The following is a 16,028-nucleotide window of genomic DNA, read 5'->3' as shown; positions in this document are numbered from 1 at the left end:
TTGGTGTCTGCAAATACTGCAGTCCACAGGGAAGCTCCCGGACACTGGAAGGACTGTACAGCGCAGAAGCTGCAGTCAGGATTTGACCTGCTCCACAGGGAAGTTACAAGTCTCATTCTGTTTCCTTCTAGTTTGCAAAAGAGGAAGAAGAGCAGATAAGGGAAAAAATTGTTACAACATTCCTTGAGTTTTAGAATTGTGGTGGGCTGGCAACATAGCTCAGTGGTAAAGTACTTACCAAACAAGCCTGATGACCTGAGTGTGACCCCCGAGAAAAGTAGAGAACTGACTCCACAAAGTTGTCCTCTGACCTCTGCAAATAATTACTATATATATATATATATATATATATATATATATATACATATATAGTATATATATTTTTCAAGACAAGGTTTCTTTGTGTAGCTTTGGAGCCTGTTGTTCTGGAACTCACTTTGAGACCAGGCTGGCCTCGAACTCACAGAGATCCACTTGCCTCTGCCTCCCAAGTGCTGGGATTAAAGGCATGAGCCACCAGTGCCCAGTTTAATTACAATAATTAAACTTTTAAAAAGTTTAAAATCGTGGGACTTTTCACATACGATGAAAATTTGAGCATTGTCAATTTAACTCCTTCCTGTCTCTCAAAAAATACCTAAAGCTGTCACTGAGACAGTCCACCAACGTGCATGCGTCATCCAGTGAGGTGAAGACACTGACTGTGAGGACAAGGGCTTGCCTAGGCCCCAATCTGTTACTCCCCACATCCAAATCTCCCACACCCGGTGGCATATAGCTGGCCATGTCCCCCTGGTGCTACCTGCTCCCATGTCCAACGTCATCCTCCTCAGTTGAGTTACTCGGAACACAGAAGCTTATGTGGGTAGTGTATGGCAGGCTCAGCGTCGGGTAGACTCCAGGATGAACCCTGACTTTGCCGTCCCTTGTAGAGAAACCAGACCCCCTGGGCCTCACTTCCTAGTCTGTAAAATGGAGGTGATTTTTATCCTGCAGCTGCCTCCACAGGTCATGACTACAAGCTGAGGAGATAATAAGGAAGTTGATCTTTGGAGCTGAGAGTCCAGGTGCTAGCTGCAGGCCCTGCAGGGCTGCTGGGTAACTAAAGAGAGACTGCGTGAAGGGGCAGTTTAGGGAAACAGCACCCCCTTGTGGAAGGAAGCCACTGAGCTACCCAGAAAATGGCTTTGAAAGCCCTGGCTAGCTGCCCTTGAGCCCTAAAACTCCTCAAAGAACCTTCTAGATCATAAATACTGAGGTCTTTCTTGGGGGTGAGTGACCACCTACTTCGTTGACCCCACTCTGGGCTCCATGGGAGGCACTTGGCAGGGTGCTCACTCACTGGCCCTCTTTGTCTCCCCAGGTTTACAAGTCGTCCTGAAGTCAATCATGAAGGCAATGATCCCTCTGCTGCAGATCGGCCTACTCCTGTTTTTTGCAATCCTTATTTTTGCAATCATAGGGTTAGAATTTTATATGGGAAAATTTCATACCACCTGCTTTGAAGAGGGGACAGGTAGGTCCACACTGTGGGATGTGAGGGCTTTTTTGGGACAAAGTTTCAGAAAGGATGAGCAGGGGAACTGGTTCCCCCAGCCCTGGAAGCTGGGACTCTGCAGCAATGGGCCTGTTTATAGTCCGCCAGAGAGAAGGCTGCATGCATGGCTGGGGCCTGGGGTCTTGTTGGACATGCATGAGGCCCTGGGTACATCCCCAACATGGCTAAACTGCCTGCAGGAAGGACAGTTGCCTCTGATCCCTTGATCACAGCTGCAGTGTTGGGTTTGGGGGCCCCTAAAGGCAACCCAGGGGACAAGTGGTTTGCTTGGCACCCCTGGGAGACACAGAGAGGGTGTGCTCGTGAGCAGTTTTTCATGTATGCATGGAGCAATGTTGTAGTATCTGGAAACATCAGGAAGTACTTCACCACCGAGGAGACGGAGGGTCCTGCCCTTCTCCTTCAGTACCCAGCCCCTGACAGGACCTGTCCCAGGCAATGGAACCCTGCCTCTGAGAGGATCCTGTTTCATCCCGTCAGAACCCAGCACCCAGCAGGTGTGGCCTGCCTGCCCAGTGCCCCATCCTGCTTTTTCTGGACTCAGGAGGCTGAGTCCAGAGGGAACCATGATGTGGGTCCCACAGAGGTCAGCATGGAGCTGCACTTGGGACTCAGGTCTGACCAGCAATGTGGAAGTCTTTCGTATGCTGCATTCACATTTGGAAGTGCAGGCCCTCAAGATGCATTTCCAGTTTTATCCTAGACTCACCAAACTAGAGCTGCATTATGCCCTAGAACCAAGAAGACTCAAACAAAAGGGGGTACCTGTGTTTTCAGTACTTGGACCCCCTGTCCAGAGCAGGAAGTCTGGGTTTCCATAGCCAGAGAAAAAATGAACCCAGGGGCGGAGAGGTGTGGTGCCTTGTTGGGAAAGACAACCAGAGAAGAAGGCTATGGGCAGGAGTGGCCTTGTGCCAACTGCACCCACTGACCCCAAGCAGATCCACAGAGGATGGTGTCCTGGCCAGGTCCCAGCTGGAAAAGTTGTTCTAGAATGCTGAAATGTCATTTCTTTCTCCTGCTTCTTCTCTCCTGGGCTTGTGAAGTTTGCTCAATACAGAGTGGCCTAATTATTTCTTTCTCCAATGAAGAAGGTGTTAATTGAAGCAGATCTATTTCTGCACCTGGCCTCACCCGGGCGGAAGACAGAGAAAGTGTCTATCAGCCACAAACAGAAAAACCCAAACTTAGGACCTAGGGGCTCAGGCTGTGTGAAGTTTCTGGGGTGTTTTTGGTTTTGTTTTGTTTTCCCATCCAGGGCTGGCTGGCTGGGGTCCCAGTGGGGTTGTGGGGGGACAAATGTAGGTGGAGCCATGGAGGACAGCAGCCTGGATTCAGGAGGTGATCCAAAGAGCTCCCGATTAAGACTGTAAGATGTGTGAGTAAGAAACAGATATACACAGACGCCCCAGCAGCAGGCTAATTTTAAAATATATTTATAGCTGAATTTCTCTGACTCCGGATGGCTGTGTTTCTCGAATCAACCCTGGGAGTGCTTGGCGTCGAAGACGGCTGGGGTTGAGGGGGCTGGGGTCGAGCACACCTCTGGATGATGTTGCTAAAGATAGGCCGTTCCCAGCCACAGGCTCAGGGAGCCCACTTCCTATCACCCACTGCCATCCCACACATTCACAGACTCCAAGACAAAGTGGAATGCTTCCTGTTTTCTACGAGTTTCTAGAATCCTAGATGAACAGGACCCTGGCTTGCATGCATTTCTAGGCAAAGCGACTGATGTGGTGTTGTCTCCGTGCTTCCCACACACAGGAAAATTGGGGGCAGGGAGGCCTGAGGAAGTAGGGACACCACAATTAACCAGGTAAACACAGGGTTTCACATGAACCAGATTTGGACTGGAAGTGGGGCAGAGAAGGTTCAAGAGACACAGGTGATCTTCCCAGGGGGCCTCTGTAGAACCCCGAGCCTTAAGCTTTTATTTGGGGGGGGGGCGGGTTCGAGACAGGTTTCTCTGTGGCTTTGGAGGCTGTCCTGGAACTAGCTCTTGTAGACCAGGCTGGTCTTGAACTCACAGAGATCCTCCTGCCTCTGCCTCCCCAGTGCTGGGATTAAAGGCGTGTGCCACCAACGCCCAGTGAGCCTTAAGCTTTAATGGTTTCATTTTCTTGTCTGCACTCAATGTGTGGAAGTCTAGTGTGAGTGCAGCCTAGCTATCTAAATTAGAAGCAAGGCCTTTTTATTGCCTTTGTTTACTTTCTTTGTTGTGTTTTAGTTTTGCTTTTTGGTTGGTTTGGTCTTTATCTTGTTTTAAGACAGTCTTACAGTGTAGCCCAGGCTAGCCTGAAACCAGTCATCTTTCAGCCACATGGGTTCTGGGGTGACAGGTGTGACAGGAGTCACTCACTACCTGGGCACATTCCTCACTGTTGACAGGATGACTCCATCTAGTGGGGACTACAAACGGTCCCCTTCCCTGTATGGCAGCTGGAGTGGGTGCAGTAAAGCCAGCTGCACACAGGAAATGGAAGTCTGTTGAGTGGAAACTTGCATTTTCATACACTTGGCTGTTAGTTTTCTTTTCAAACATGTCATCTTTGTTTTTGAGCCTTCTCAAACCAGCCCTGATGAGGTTGAGGCAAGAGGATTTCCAAGAGTTGGAGCTGCACAGTAAGTTTGTGGCCAGGTTGAGTCAGATGTCCAGTGCCTCCGTGTTCACTTCAATACCAAAGGATTTGGCTCTGACCTTTGGGCCTCCCCCACCCACACTGTCTTGGGTCTCAGCGTTAAGGAGTAGCCCCTGGCACTCCTAACATATCACAATGTGTCTCCTAGTGTTGGGAAAGAAAGCTCTGTTGTATTCCTACCCTGGGGTAAGGGCAGGAACCATGTGTGCCTGTCCCGCACCCCAGGACCCCTTGTATGTCACAAAGAAAAGCAGTCAGCAAGGCCCTAAAAGTCCACCCAGGTGATTCACATTTCATGGCACCATGATCTGATCGTGCTGTGGATCACACAACACATACCAGAAGTTAAAGGCTGGCAAGATGCAGCATAGAACACTGGCTCATGTGGCTGCCAATAAAAGTGCCACAAGCATTTGGAAAGCCAGAGGCATACTTCTCGTTTGCAGATGAGACTATCTGATGTTGGGGATTTGCCTTCAAAATATGCTAGTGAGTGGTCTAAGTGGGCCAGAGGGTAGACTTGAGCAAAGCTGGCCCCGAGTTACTTGGTGTTGCAGCCAGTCTTAATTCATGGAAAATCACCCCTCTCTCTTTCTTCCCCTCTCTCTCAAGTTTATTTTTCCAAATAAATATTTAGTAGTTACCCATGGGTCATGGAAATTGGGGACTGTCTTAGCTAGGGTTTCTATTGCTGTGAAGAGACACCATGACCATGGCAACTCTTATATAGGAAAACATTTAATTGGGGCTGGCTTACAGGTTCAGAGGTTTAGTCCATTATAATCATATCAGGAAGCATGTCCATGTGCAGGCAGACATGGTGCTGGAGAAGCAGCCAAGAATTCTACATCTGGATCTGCAGACAACAGGAAGAGAGAGGGTTACTGGACCTGGCTTGAGCTTCTATCACGTCAAAGTCCACCAGTGACACACTTCCTCCAGCAAGGCCTCACCCCATAATAGTACCTCTCCTGAGGACCAAGGATTAGAACATGAGTCTGTGAAGGCCATTTCTGTTAAAACCGCCACAGGGACAATTTTCACAGTAATGAATAATAACCACGACAGTGTTTCTGAGATGCAGTCAAAGCTGCACTTGAAGGACAATTTGTAGACTTAAAGAAAATAACTCAGTTTCAACAGGTTAAGAAAAGAACAAGGGCCCAGAGGTGGTGGTGCATGCCTTTAATCCTAGCAGTTGGGAGGCAGAGGCAGGCGGATCTCTAAGTTCAAGACTAGCCTGGTTTACAGAGCAAATTCCAGGACTACACAAAGAAACTCTTCTCAAAAAAAAAAAAAAAAAAAAAAAAAAAAAAAAAGGGCTGGAAAGATGGCTCAGAGGTTAAGAGCTCTGACTGCTCTTCCAGAGGTCCTGAGTTCAATTCCCAGCAACCGCATGGTGGCTCGCAACCATCTATAATGAGATCTGGAGCCCTCTTCTGGTGTGCAGATATACATGGAATCAGAATGTTGTATACATAATAAATAAATAAAATATTTTTTTAAAGTAAAGAAAGGAAGGAGAATTAAACTGGTGCAAAACTGGAAAAAAACACAAGAGTTGAAGAATGTGATGCTGCAGATAGGAACTGAGAGTTCTAAAATCGGACACTGATATTTCAGCCCAATAATCACTGTTTCCTGTTCTCTGTCTGTTCTTTCCTGTCCCTCCTTCTTATTCTCCACTTTGTCTTTTCTAGACGACATCCAGGGTGAGTCGCCAGCTCCGTGTGGGACAGAGGAGCCCGCCCGCACCTGCCCCAACGGGACCAAGTGTCAGCCGTACTGGGAAGGGCCCAACAACGGCATCACTCAGTTCGACAACATTCTGTTTGCTGTGCTCACTGTTTTCCAGTGCATCACCATGGAAGGCTGGACTGATCTCCTCTACAATGTAAGTGCCGCTGGAGCACACAAGGCAGCATTGGGGGGGAGCCCTGCGCTCTGGAAGTCTGTATAGTACATACACAGTCCGTCCTCATGGTGCCTAGGCCAGGTGTTAAATATGCTTTCAGTGTGCCGTCCTGAACTCAGCATGGGTAAAAGAGTGGGACCTTCCAGCCTGCACATGCAATGCCATCCAGCCCTGGGCGTGGCCATCCATGACATGGGATATATAGTATCCTGGGCGTGGCCATCCATGACTTATGGGCCTTGGGCTTCCCTCAAGGTCACTGACAAGCCTTGCTTCTTCAAGATCAAATCTTTATCTTTATCATGACCTAATCTTTATCTCAAACTGTGGAAGTGAAAAGTGATTGTTTTCTTAAATTGAGAGTTTGTTTTGTTTGTTTGTTTTATTTTTTTTCTTACATCTTCTCTGTGGCTTTTTTTTTTTTCTGAATGAGCCAGGCTCAAAAAAAAAAAAAAAAAAAAAAAAAAAGAGGGAAAAAAGGCAGAAGGCACCTAAGGATTTCTCTGGGCCTCAGCCATTAATTTGCCTGAAGAGTATTTATTGAGTGCTCACTAAGTGCTAGGCACCACGTGAGGACTTAGCACTGCTCATGATGAATCAGACTCCTCCGGCTCTGGGGGTCCACTTGTTATCAACATGAGACAGGGTGCTGAGCACAGCCAGAGTGACAGGAGTTAGAAGCATCCAGAAAGCAGAATGACGGGGAAGCCATTTGGCTTCCCACCTGTGTGTGTGTGGTGCTGTTAATCTTTCCTGGGGAAGTAAACAGAATTCCATTCACTTCAAATGGAGAACCCACAACAAGTCAGAGGAGCGATTCCACCAGAGTCCGGTTTGGCAAACCAACAAATTTATGGTAGTTACTCACCAATGAATGGGTGTTGAGATACCTTCAGAAACATGAATGAGTGTTACTTACAGGGCAAACAGACATGACATGATGGCGAGTGTTGTCAACTTCATAGGACATGGAATCACCTAAAGACACACCTCTAGGCATACTTGGGAAGGATTGCCTTTGGGTTTTGTTTCTTTTTGCTTTGCTTTGCTTTGCTTTTTTGTTTGTTTGGTTGGTTGATTGATTTTTCAAGACAGGGTTTTTCTGTGTAGCCCTTGATGTCCTGGAACTCACTCTGTAGACCAGGCTGGCCTTGAACTCAAAGAGATCTGCCTGCCTCTGCCTCCTGAGTGCTGAGATTAAAGGTGTGCACCACCACCGCCTAGCTGGGGGTTATGACGAGCAGGCTATCTTGATGAGATTCACTGAGGAAGAAAGACCTCAGTGACCACCAAGGGGAGCAAACTATTCCTAGGCTAGGATCCTGTGCTGTATAAAGAGGAGAAACAAACCCAAACCAGTCCCCTATGCTCAGCTTCCTGACTGCAGTGTGGTGGCTGCTCCAAGCTCTTGCTGCCTTGATTTGCCCACCATGAGAGACTGAACTGCTGGACTTTGAGCTGAAACATGTTCCCCTTAGGTTGCTTTTGTCAGGAGGTTTTATCATCAGAACTGTTCGCATGTAACATGTTTTCCAAAACAACTGCTGAATTGAGGATAGCCCCATCTGAGAAATGGATAGTGAGGGTGCTGGTCTCCCCTGGGGTTCACTGAGAAGTGGATAGTGAAGGTGCTGGCCTCCTCTGGGGGCTCATCCATGGGAGACGTGGAAAGACTGTGCTGGTCACAGGCTAGGTGAGGAAGCAGGGCACCAGGGCTGTGTCTCTAAAGGACCTGTCTTTTCCCTGTCCCTTCTTCCCATAAGCTGAGTGGCTTAAAACAACCAAAATTTGTTGTCCTTGATCCAGAGCTGTCAGCAGGCCTCTACCTTCACACCCCTATATGGAGTCCTTTCTGTCTCCTCCTTCACTGACACGCACCACCCCTGCCTTCACCTCCTATTGCCCTGCCCTTCTCTGTATGTCCATCTCTCTGCCTGACTGCCTCTTTATGAAAGGACAGTGGTCACAGGATTAGGACCTACCCTGATGACTTCATCTTGACATGGCAATACCTGCAGAGAGTCTGGGTGTCACTCACAGGATCTGGTAGCTCTGGCTTAGGCACCCTCACAGGAAACTCCATGAACCGCAGGTCAGTGAGCTTATGATTTTGCCTCTCTGGGCTTTAGTTTCCCACCTGAGATGACAGACGGTCATACACACCCTCTTGGAATTCACAAGAGGATTTTAGTCCATTTCAAAAGGCCAGAGCTCTATGACTGTCACACAGCCCTTGTCAGGGAGTAGAGTGCAGACAAGTGCAACTGAGGAAAGCGGCTACCTTACACCCCTCCACCACCCCCCTCTGTCCCCATCTGAGCCATCCCATGTGACAGCCCAGAGCCCTTCTTCTTGCTGGCTGCTGCTGGTGCTGGCTATGGCTTCCAGCACTATATTTAGCCTAAGGACTCTAACAAGAAGATCTCAGCTCCACAGTGCCAAGAAGAACACAGAGCCGTGCTGCCTTCTGTCCGGCATATTCCAATGACTTCTTTCTTCAGTCTTTGGGAGCAAAGCTGGGATGCTGAGTTTGACAGAACAGGCTGTGGACTAGGGTCTCGGGCATTCATTTTCTTCAGAATCCTGTATGCAGCCATGATTAAAAGCAACTTGTTTTAATTGTTTGAGTAAATACATTAATAATAAATGTGTCTAATTCTTTCTGATGTTGCAGGAGTCAGATTCCAGGGTTCTATTTCTAAGCCATACTCCCTACTTCCCACCCTGTTTTAATTTTTTTTAGACAAAGCTTCACTATTTGTTCTGGCTAGCCTGGAATTCTCTGTGTAGATTGGCTGGGATTAAAGGCAGGTGGAGGTTAGTTTTTGAGACAGTCTGTGCTTTCTGGGTTGACCTTACACTCTTGAGCTCAAGTCATCCTGTCTCAGCTTCCCATGTGTCTGGGGTCCCTGGTGTCTGCACGCCGTCATTGGCCTTTTCTTTGCCTTCTGGCTGCAGAGCGGCACCATCCATGGAGCGATGCAAACAGACGTCTACCCACTTCAGCTAGGGAACCAAAGTAGGGACAGCACCCAAGTCTAATTTGGTGAACCAATAAGTTTTACAGGGATTACTTACAGGATTGTGGGTGAGGGGTTACTTACAGGTACAAAAGTACTCAAAGACAGCATCACCAAAGCCCACCCCAGTGATGGTGACAGCTCACAAAACCTGGGGACCTGGAATGCACTGCACCTGCAGCTGGTCAACAGGTAGAAAACTATCTCTCAGGCAGCTCAGTGGTCTGAGTCTCTCCCAAGCCACTTGTCTGGTCTCTGCCTCTTCTAGGCACTCAGCATGTCTGAAAGTCTGTCAGCAGTCCTTATATACACTCAGGGAGAGAAGGGCCTAGTGAATCTGGTAAGTTTCAGGGGCTTCCTGAAGCTTTTGAGTTGTTTTACTTCCTGAACTTAAGGAGCTTCCCTGCAGAGTGGAATGTTTCACCTCCCCTTAGAACATCCTTTGTCTATTAAGAAACTTTCCTTTGAGCCGGGTAGTGGTGGCCTACTCCTCGGGAGGTAGAAGCAGCCAGATCTCTGTGAGTTTGAGACCAGCCTGGTCTACAAGAGCTATTTCCAGGACAGCCTCCAAAGCCACAGAGAAACCCTGCCTTGAAATCCCCCCCCCCAAAAAAAAGAAAGAAACTTCCCTCTGAAGTGGATAGTTTTATCTCAGAGGAAATTGCTATACAATGTGTATATTCTGTGTCTGGCTAGGAGTCATACATGTATGCTGTCTATGTGGAAATTTTCACTTGGCATTGTACAGCTTCCTATAGCAGCCCATCATCGGATAGACACTCCTGTATACTACCTCCTGCTGATAACGTTCTAGATTGTTCACAGCTTGGGGCATTCTTCTGGTGTTCACTGTGAACATTCTTGTGCATGCCTGGGGTGAGCATAGCTTCACATTTCTATTGGGTAGCCATCTGGGAGTGGCCTGGCTAGGGCTTGGTAATGCACCTACCAGTTTGAGTAGAAACCATTATTTCTCAGAGTACTCTGTCCTCTCAAACCTTATGTGTTATTTTGATGTGCTAGTGCCTGACTGTCATCCCAGGCCGTAGAATCAGGAATTTGAGGTCAGCTTGGGCTACATTATGATACCCTTCCTGAGAAAACACACAGGTCTGGGTGTGTGGTTCAGGTCTAGAGTACTGTGTCAACTGCACAAGGTTGTGCCCAGCACCACAAACAACAATAAATCATAGTGACAAAAACCCCAGTAGCTCAGAATATGACTTGATTTGGAAGTAGTCACTGCACATGTAATTCAATACATTGGGATCAGTAGATGTCCCTAAACAAATTAGACTTATGTCTTTATGAAAAGACAAACATAAGAGGCAGACCATGTTAAGATGAAGGCAGAGTTGGAGGTGGGTGACACAAGATGACCAGAAAAGTACCAAATGTCTGGAGAGAGACAGGAAACAGATCCTCTCCCAGCCTTCAAAAGAACCAACCACATCCACAAATTGACCATAGAGTTCCACTCTATAGTATTTGTGCTTGCTTCTAAAAATGAGCTTTTAAAGCCACACTTAAGAGCCCCACATTTTCCAAGTGTTACAGGTGACCAACCACTGGGAGGATCCACCATCCCTAGACTGGAGGAGAATCTTCTCCAGGAAACAGGTCAGGTCCACAGATTTGGACATTCAAAATCCACACCTGGCACTCTGTGACTCTGGGCTAGTTGGTTGTCTTTCTCAGTCTTCATTCCAGTTGTAAAAATGCATATGGTGATTGTGTGGGGCTTTGTGAAGAGGAGACAAGTGAATTAATATAGAGGAGGACAGGCAAATAGTAAATGCTCGATTAATGCTCATACCAGTTGTTCCCTACAGCCAACTTTCCCTTCCCCTCACATCCACTTCATCCTCTTCATTTTCTGTCTTCCTCTTCTTTTCCTCTCATTCTCCTCTCTCAGTTTTCTGTTATTCATTTCAAGAGTATGCTATCTGCAGACTCCTCCTCCCTGCAGAATTATCTGGACACATCCTAGAGATAGGTTTGTGTTGCTGTGATTCTCATCACATCCCAGGGCGTGGTGGAGATACTTGAGGAATAGGCTTGTGGCTCTGAGTTCACCAGACCATGAGACACTGTAGCCATATGCTTCCTCTAAGGGAAAATGATGACTATGTAAAGATAAGAGTGGGATCCAAGATTCATTCCTTTCTACATTTCAGGGGGTGTGTGTGAGGTGTGTGTGTGGGGGGGGGGTTCCTTCTCATTTCAGACTCAGGTCCAAAATCCTCCTAGGCATCACCTTGGCTCCCAGATGCCTTAAGAACTGTGTGTGAAGCTGGGCATTGGTTGTGCACGCCTTTAATTCCAGCACTTGGGAGGCAGCAGCAGGTGGATCTCTGTGAGTTCGAGACCAGCCTGGTCTACAGAGCAAGTGCCCGGATAGGCTCCAAAGCCACAGAGAAACCCTGTCTTGAAAATCCCCCCCCCAAAAAAAAACTGTGTGTGACATGAGAGAGCTTTGTCCCCTGGTGGCACCTTGGTGATATTCCCCACCATCTAAACTTTACCTTCCACATCCCTCATGTGGCTTCCAATGTGCCAGGATTCCACAAGTCAGGAACAATTGAAACAGAATCACAGGAGACATGAGGCTAACACTGTTGCTCCTCCTCAGTCCCACCTGTGCCCAACTCCCATCTCACATGCTTTCCCTCTTTGCACTCTGCAGAGCAATGATGCCTCAGGGAACACTTGGAACTGGTTGTACTTCATTCCCCTCATCATCATCGGCTCCTTTTTTATGCTGAACCTTGTGCTGGGTGTGCTATCTGGGTAAGTCTCTGCTACTTTGCCCTCCATCGAACATGAATAAACTTCCTTCCTGGTTCTCAATCAGCAAGACTCTCATTAGTAAGCCAGCTGCATAGATTGTATGCCGCTAGGGTCAACCAATGAAGAAGCCCTTCTGGGGCTTTTTGTTTGTTAGTTTTTATTTTTATAAAATCAATATGATGAATAAAACACTGTTTGACCAGTAGCCAGTAGAGGCAGGAAAATAGGCAGGGCTAGGAGATGAGGAGAAGGCTGGGAGAGAGGCTTTGTGGGGATGCCATGTAGGGACCGGGAAGAAAGGACACACTAGGTGTTCTCCAGTCAGCTAAGACCACGTGGAAATACATAGATTTATAGAAATGGGTTAATAATTAAGACAGAGCTAGCCGATAAAAAACCCTAGCCATCGACCAACAGTTTTATAACTAATATAGCATCCGTGTGCTTATTTGGGGCTTGAGGGCAGCAGGACCTAGTGGGACAAGAACCTCTAGTAACATCAATACTTTGGGGAGTTGAAGAGATGACTTGTTTGAGAGCACTGACTGCTCATCCACAGTTCAATTGATAGCATCCACATGGCTGGCTGACAGTTGTCTGTAACCTCAGATCCAAGGAATTCAACACATCTGTGATACACAGACATACATTCAGGCAAAACATCAATATGGATAAAATAAAATAGATAAATTTAAGAAAGAGTAATTAAAAGAAAACAATACTTTGGGTTCCCCCTTTCTTGCCTTTCAAATAATCATAGCACACAAGTCATGTGTGGTGCATGGGTTTGTGATCCCGGCATAGGAGGCTAAGGAAAGAGGATCGTGAGGTCCAGGCTGTCCCAGGCTTTGAAACAAAACCCTGTCTCAAAAATAAATAAATAAATAAATAAATAAATAAATAAATAAATAAATAAGGGGCTGCATAAATGGTCAGCAGTTAAGAGCACTTAGGAGAGTTAGCTGCTCCTCCAGAGGACCCAGGTTAACCCAGACGGCCATTAGCAACAATTTTAACTTTAGTTCCAGGGAATCCAGCAACCTCTTTTGACCTCCAGGCATCAAGTACATTCATAGTACACAGACATACAAGGAAGCAAAACACCCATACGCATAAAATGCAAATAAATAAATCTTTAAAAAATAAATTAAACAAATAAAAAACTATGAAGCAGTGGGTGGTGACTCACACATATAATCTCAGCACTCAGGAAGCTGAGACAAGAGAATTACTGAAAATTTACTTCATAGTCGGTTCCAGGCCAAGCTGGGTTACAGAGTCAGACCCTGTTTCATAAAAATAAAACAATGACAACAAAAAAAATATATAACAGAATCAAACATGCATTTTGCTTGGAATTTGGGAGATGGCCCAGCAGTCAAACATGTTTACTGATAAGCTGGTCGTGGTGATGCACATCTTTGATCCTAGCACTCTGTAGGCAAAGGCAAGTGGATCTCTGGGAGTTCAAGGCCAGACTGGTCTACAGTAATACCCTGCTTCAAAAAAGGGAGGGGGCTGGAGAGATAACTCAGCATCACCTATATGATGGGTCCCAGAGGTCTGACCTCTGGCACCAGGCACACACCTGATGCTCATACATACATGCAGGCAAAACACTCAAGCATATAAATCTAAAACAAAAAAGAGTGGTTACTGCTGTTACAGGGGACCTAAGTTCAGTTCCCAGTATCCACATTGGGCAGCCTGTAACCAACCACCTGTAACTCCAGCTGTAGGAAATCAGACACCCTCTTCTAGATGCCAAAGGCATCTGCTCAAGCATGGTACACACACACACACACACACACACACACACACACACACACACACACGTAAATAAAATTTATAAATAAGTATGTTAAATGCATTCGCCTAACACAAATGGTCCCCAAGTCCCAAAAATTACTTTAATAACAAAAACCCTTAACTATGAATAGACTTCATATTTCTCAGCAAAGAAGTGTGGGAGCTCATAATGTAGCTCCATACTGCCAACAGCGATCCCCAATTCTTCCAGGGTTCCTCCCTGACATCTGTAACCAAGACTTTTGTTGGCAGATAGTTGATATCTCAAGATACTCACAAGATGGCTGCAGAGCCACAGGGAAGGAGAGCTGCTGACAGAAAAAGGGCTGGAAGGGTTTAGCAGAAATGTTCTGGGGGTGGTGGGGACTCGTGTGTGTGTGTGTGTGTGTGTGTGTGTGTGTGTGTGTGTGTGTGTGTGTGTGTCAGCAGTGATTGGCTTAGCTTCATGCTCTTGCCTTTTTGGTCCAGATGTGTGGGAACGTTTGGAGGTGTGTGCACTGTCAGAAAGATTAGGACGGCCTCCTTGAGGACTGACTGCTGTGTTGAGAGCCACTGCCTTCACTGAACCCCCAAACACACATGGCCTCTTAAATTCTTCCTTAAAAACAGAATCTGTTTTTGGCTTTGTTGAGGGAGTCAAGATACTTTGGGGTTTTTTTTGTTTTTTTGTTTGTTTGTTTGTTTTTTAGTTTATTTTTAAGACAGGGTCTCACTAGCCCAGGATGGTCTTTCTAGTCAGTGACCTTGAGTTGTGATTCTCCTACCTCCGTCTTCTGAGTGCTGGGATAAATGGCATGCACTGTTTTGCCAGGTTCCTGCTGTGCTGGGGAGGGAACCCAGGACTCTGTGCATGGTCACCAGGTATTTACCAATGGAGCTCCATGGCCACCAACCTCTGGCTTCTTTGTGATTCTGCAGGGAGTTTGCCAAAGAAAGAGAACGTGTGGAGAACCGGAGGGCCTTTCTGAAACTCAGGAGACAACAGCAGATTGAGCGTGAGCTCAATGGATACATGGAGTGGATCTCAAAAGCAGGTGAGGCCCTTTCATCTTGGGGTCCAAGGATGGGCATTCTGGTCATGGACAACCCAGAGTCATACCTGCACTTTGAAGAGGCCTAAGGGAGGGTGATGATGGGAGGAGAAAGAGGATCCAAACTGCTAGCCTCAGATTTTAGCGGTAAGATCCACAGCAGAGTAAGGCCTGCAGTGCACACCTGTAGCCCAGTGCTGGGGGCTCTGCTGGTTCACTTGCTCTTCCTGTGACAAACACTGTGACCAAAAGGGCTGATTTTAGCTTACACTTTACAGCCCATTGTTGAGGAAGTCAAGGGCACAAGCTCAAGGCAGAAACCTTGAGGCAGGAACTGAAGCAGAGACCATGGAGGAACACTGGTTGCTGGCTTGCTCTCCATACTGCAAAGACCAGGGACCCAGTAGTTCCTCCATCCACAAGTTTGGGTGCCTTGGCAGTCCCTATCTAGTACCAAAAACCTGGCAAGTTCCTGGAGAGTCACTGTCTGTCTTCAGTCAGAGTAGAAGTCTGAAAATGTTGGTTCTCATGTCAGTGAAGGAATCGCAGCAGCAAATGAAGCAGAAATTGACTCCTATGAGAGAGAAGGCCAGATACCCTGCCTCCTGCCACGCCATGGCCATCTGGGCTGCTAACATATTCTTTCCACACCAGTTGTTAAGACAAGACAATTTCTCAGGCAAGGCTTCCCACTCAGAGGGTTCTAATTTGGTGGCAAGTTGACATTAAAATCATCACATGAGGCTGAGGCAGGAAGGTTATATTTGTTTTGGGGGGTTTTGGGGGGGTTGTTTTTGTTTGTTTGTTTGTTTTGTTTTTTCGAGACAGGGTTTCTCTGTGTAGCTTTGGAGCCTATCCTGGCACTCGCTCTGGAGACCAGGCTGGCCTCAAACTCACAGAGATCCGCCTGCCTCTGCCTCCCGAGTGCTGGGATTAAAGGCGTGCACCACCAACGCCCAGCTCACAAAGGTTATATTTGAACCTAACTGGGCCTATATAGTAAGACCTTCCTCCCATCAAATAAAAAGGAAGGAAAGAAAGAAAGGCCACTTTGAGATGACATTTTGTTTGTTTTTGAGACGGGCTCACATAGCCCAGACTAGTCTCAAACTAGCCAAAGATGACCTTGAATTCCTGATCCTATTGCTTCTACCACTCCTGGTTTACCCTAGTCATGTTTTAAACCAAACATGGGTACACGTTCCATCTCCAATTCCTCTTAGCCCTGTACATCACCTATGACTCAGTTTCCTTAACTGTTCA

At 47.0% G+C, this 16,028-nt stretch overlaps 1 protein-coding gene across 2 annotated transcripts in view; it reads left to right on the top strand.

The window, feature by feature from the left end:
• Window positions 1–16,028, top strand: part of Cacna1a (calcium voltage-gated channel subunit alpha1 A) — a 233,803-nt gene that overhangs the window by 102,605 nt on the left and 115,170 nt on the right. For both annotated transcript variants that reach the window (XM_035442551.1, XM_035442550.1), the window contains exons 5-8: window positions 1,364–1,516; window positions 5,901–6,094; window positions 11,822–11,925; window positions 14,653–14,768. In XM_035442551.1, coding sequence (XP_035298442.1) covers window positions 1,364–1,516; window positions 5,901–6,094; window positions 11,822–11,925; window positions 14,653–14,768 — 567 coding nt within the window. The remainder of the gene's footprint in view (window positions 1–1,363; window positions 1,517–5,900; window positions 6,095–11,821; window positions 11,926–14,652; window positions 14,769–16,028) is intronic.

This window comes from Cricetulus griseus, chromosome 3 (assembly GCF_003668045.3).
Source record: "Cricetulus griseus strain 17A/GY chromosome 3, alternate assembly CriGri-PICRH-1.0, whole genome shotgun sequence".
Taxonomy (NCBI): domain Eukaryota; kingdom Metazoa; phylum Chordata; class Mammalia; order Rodentia; family Cricetidae; genus Cricetulus; species Cricetulus griseus.
The sequence above is the reverse complement of the archived record's forward strand: the minus strand, read 5'-3'. Positions and strand labels throughout refer to the sequence as shown.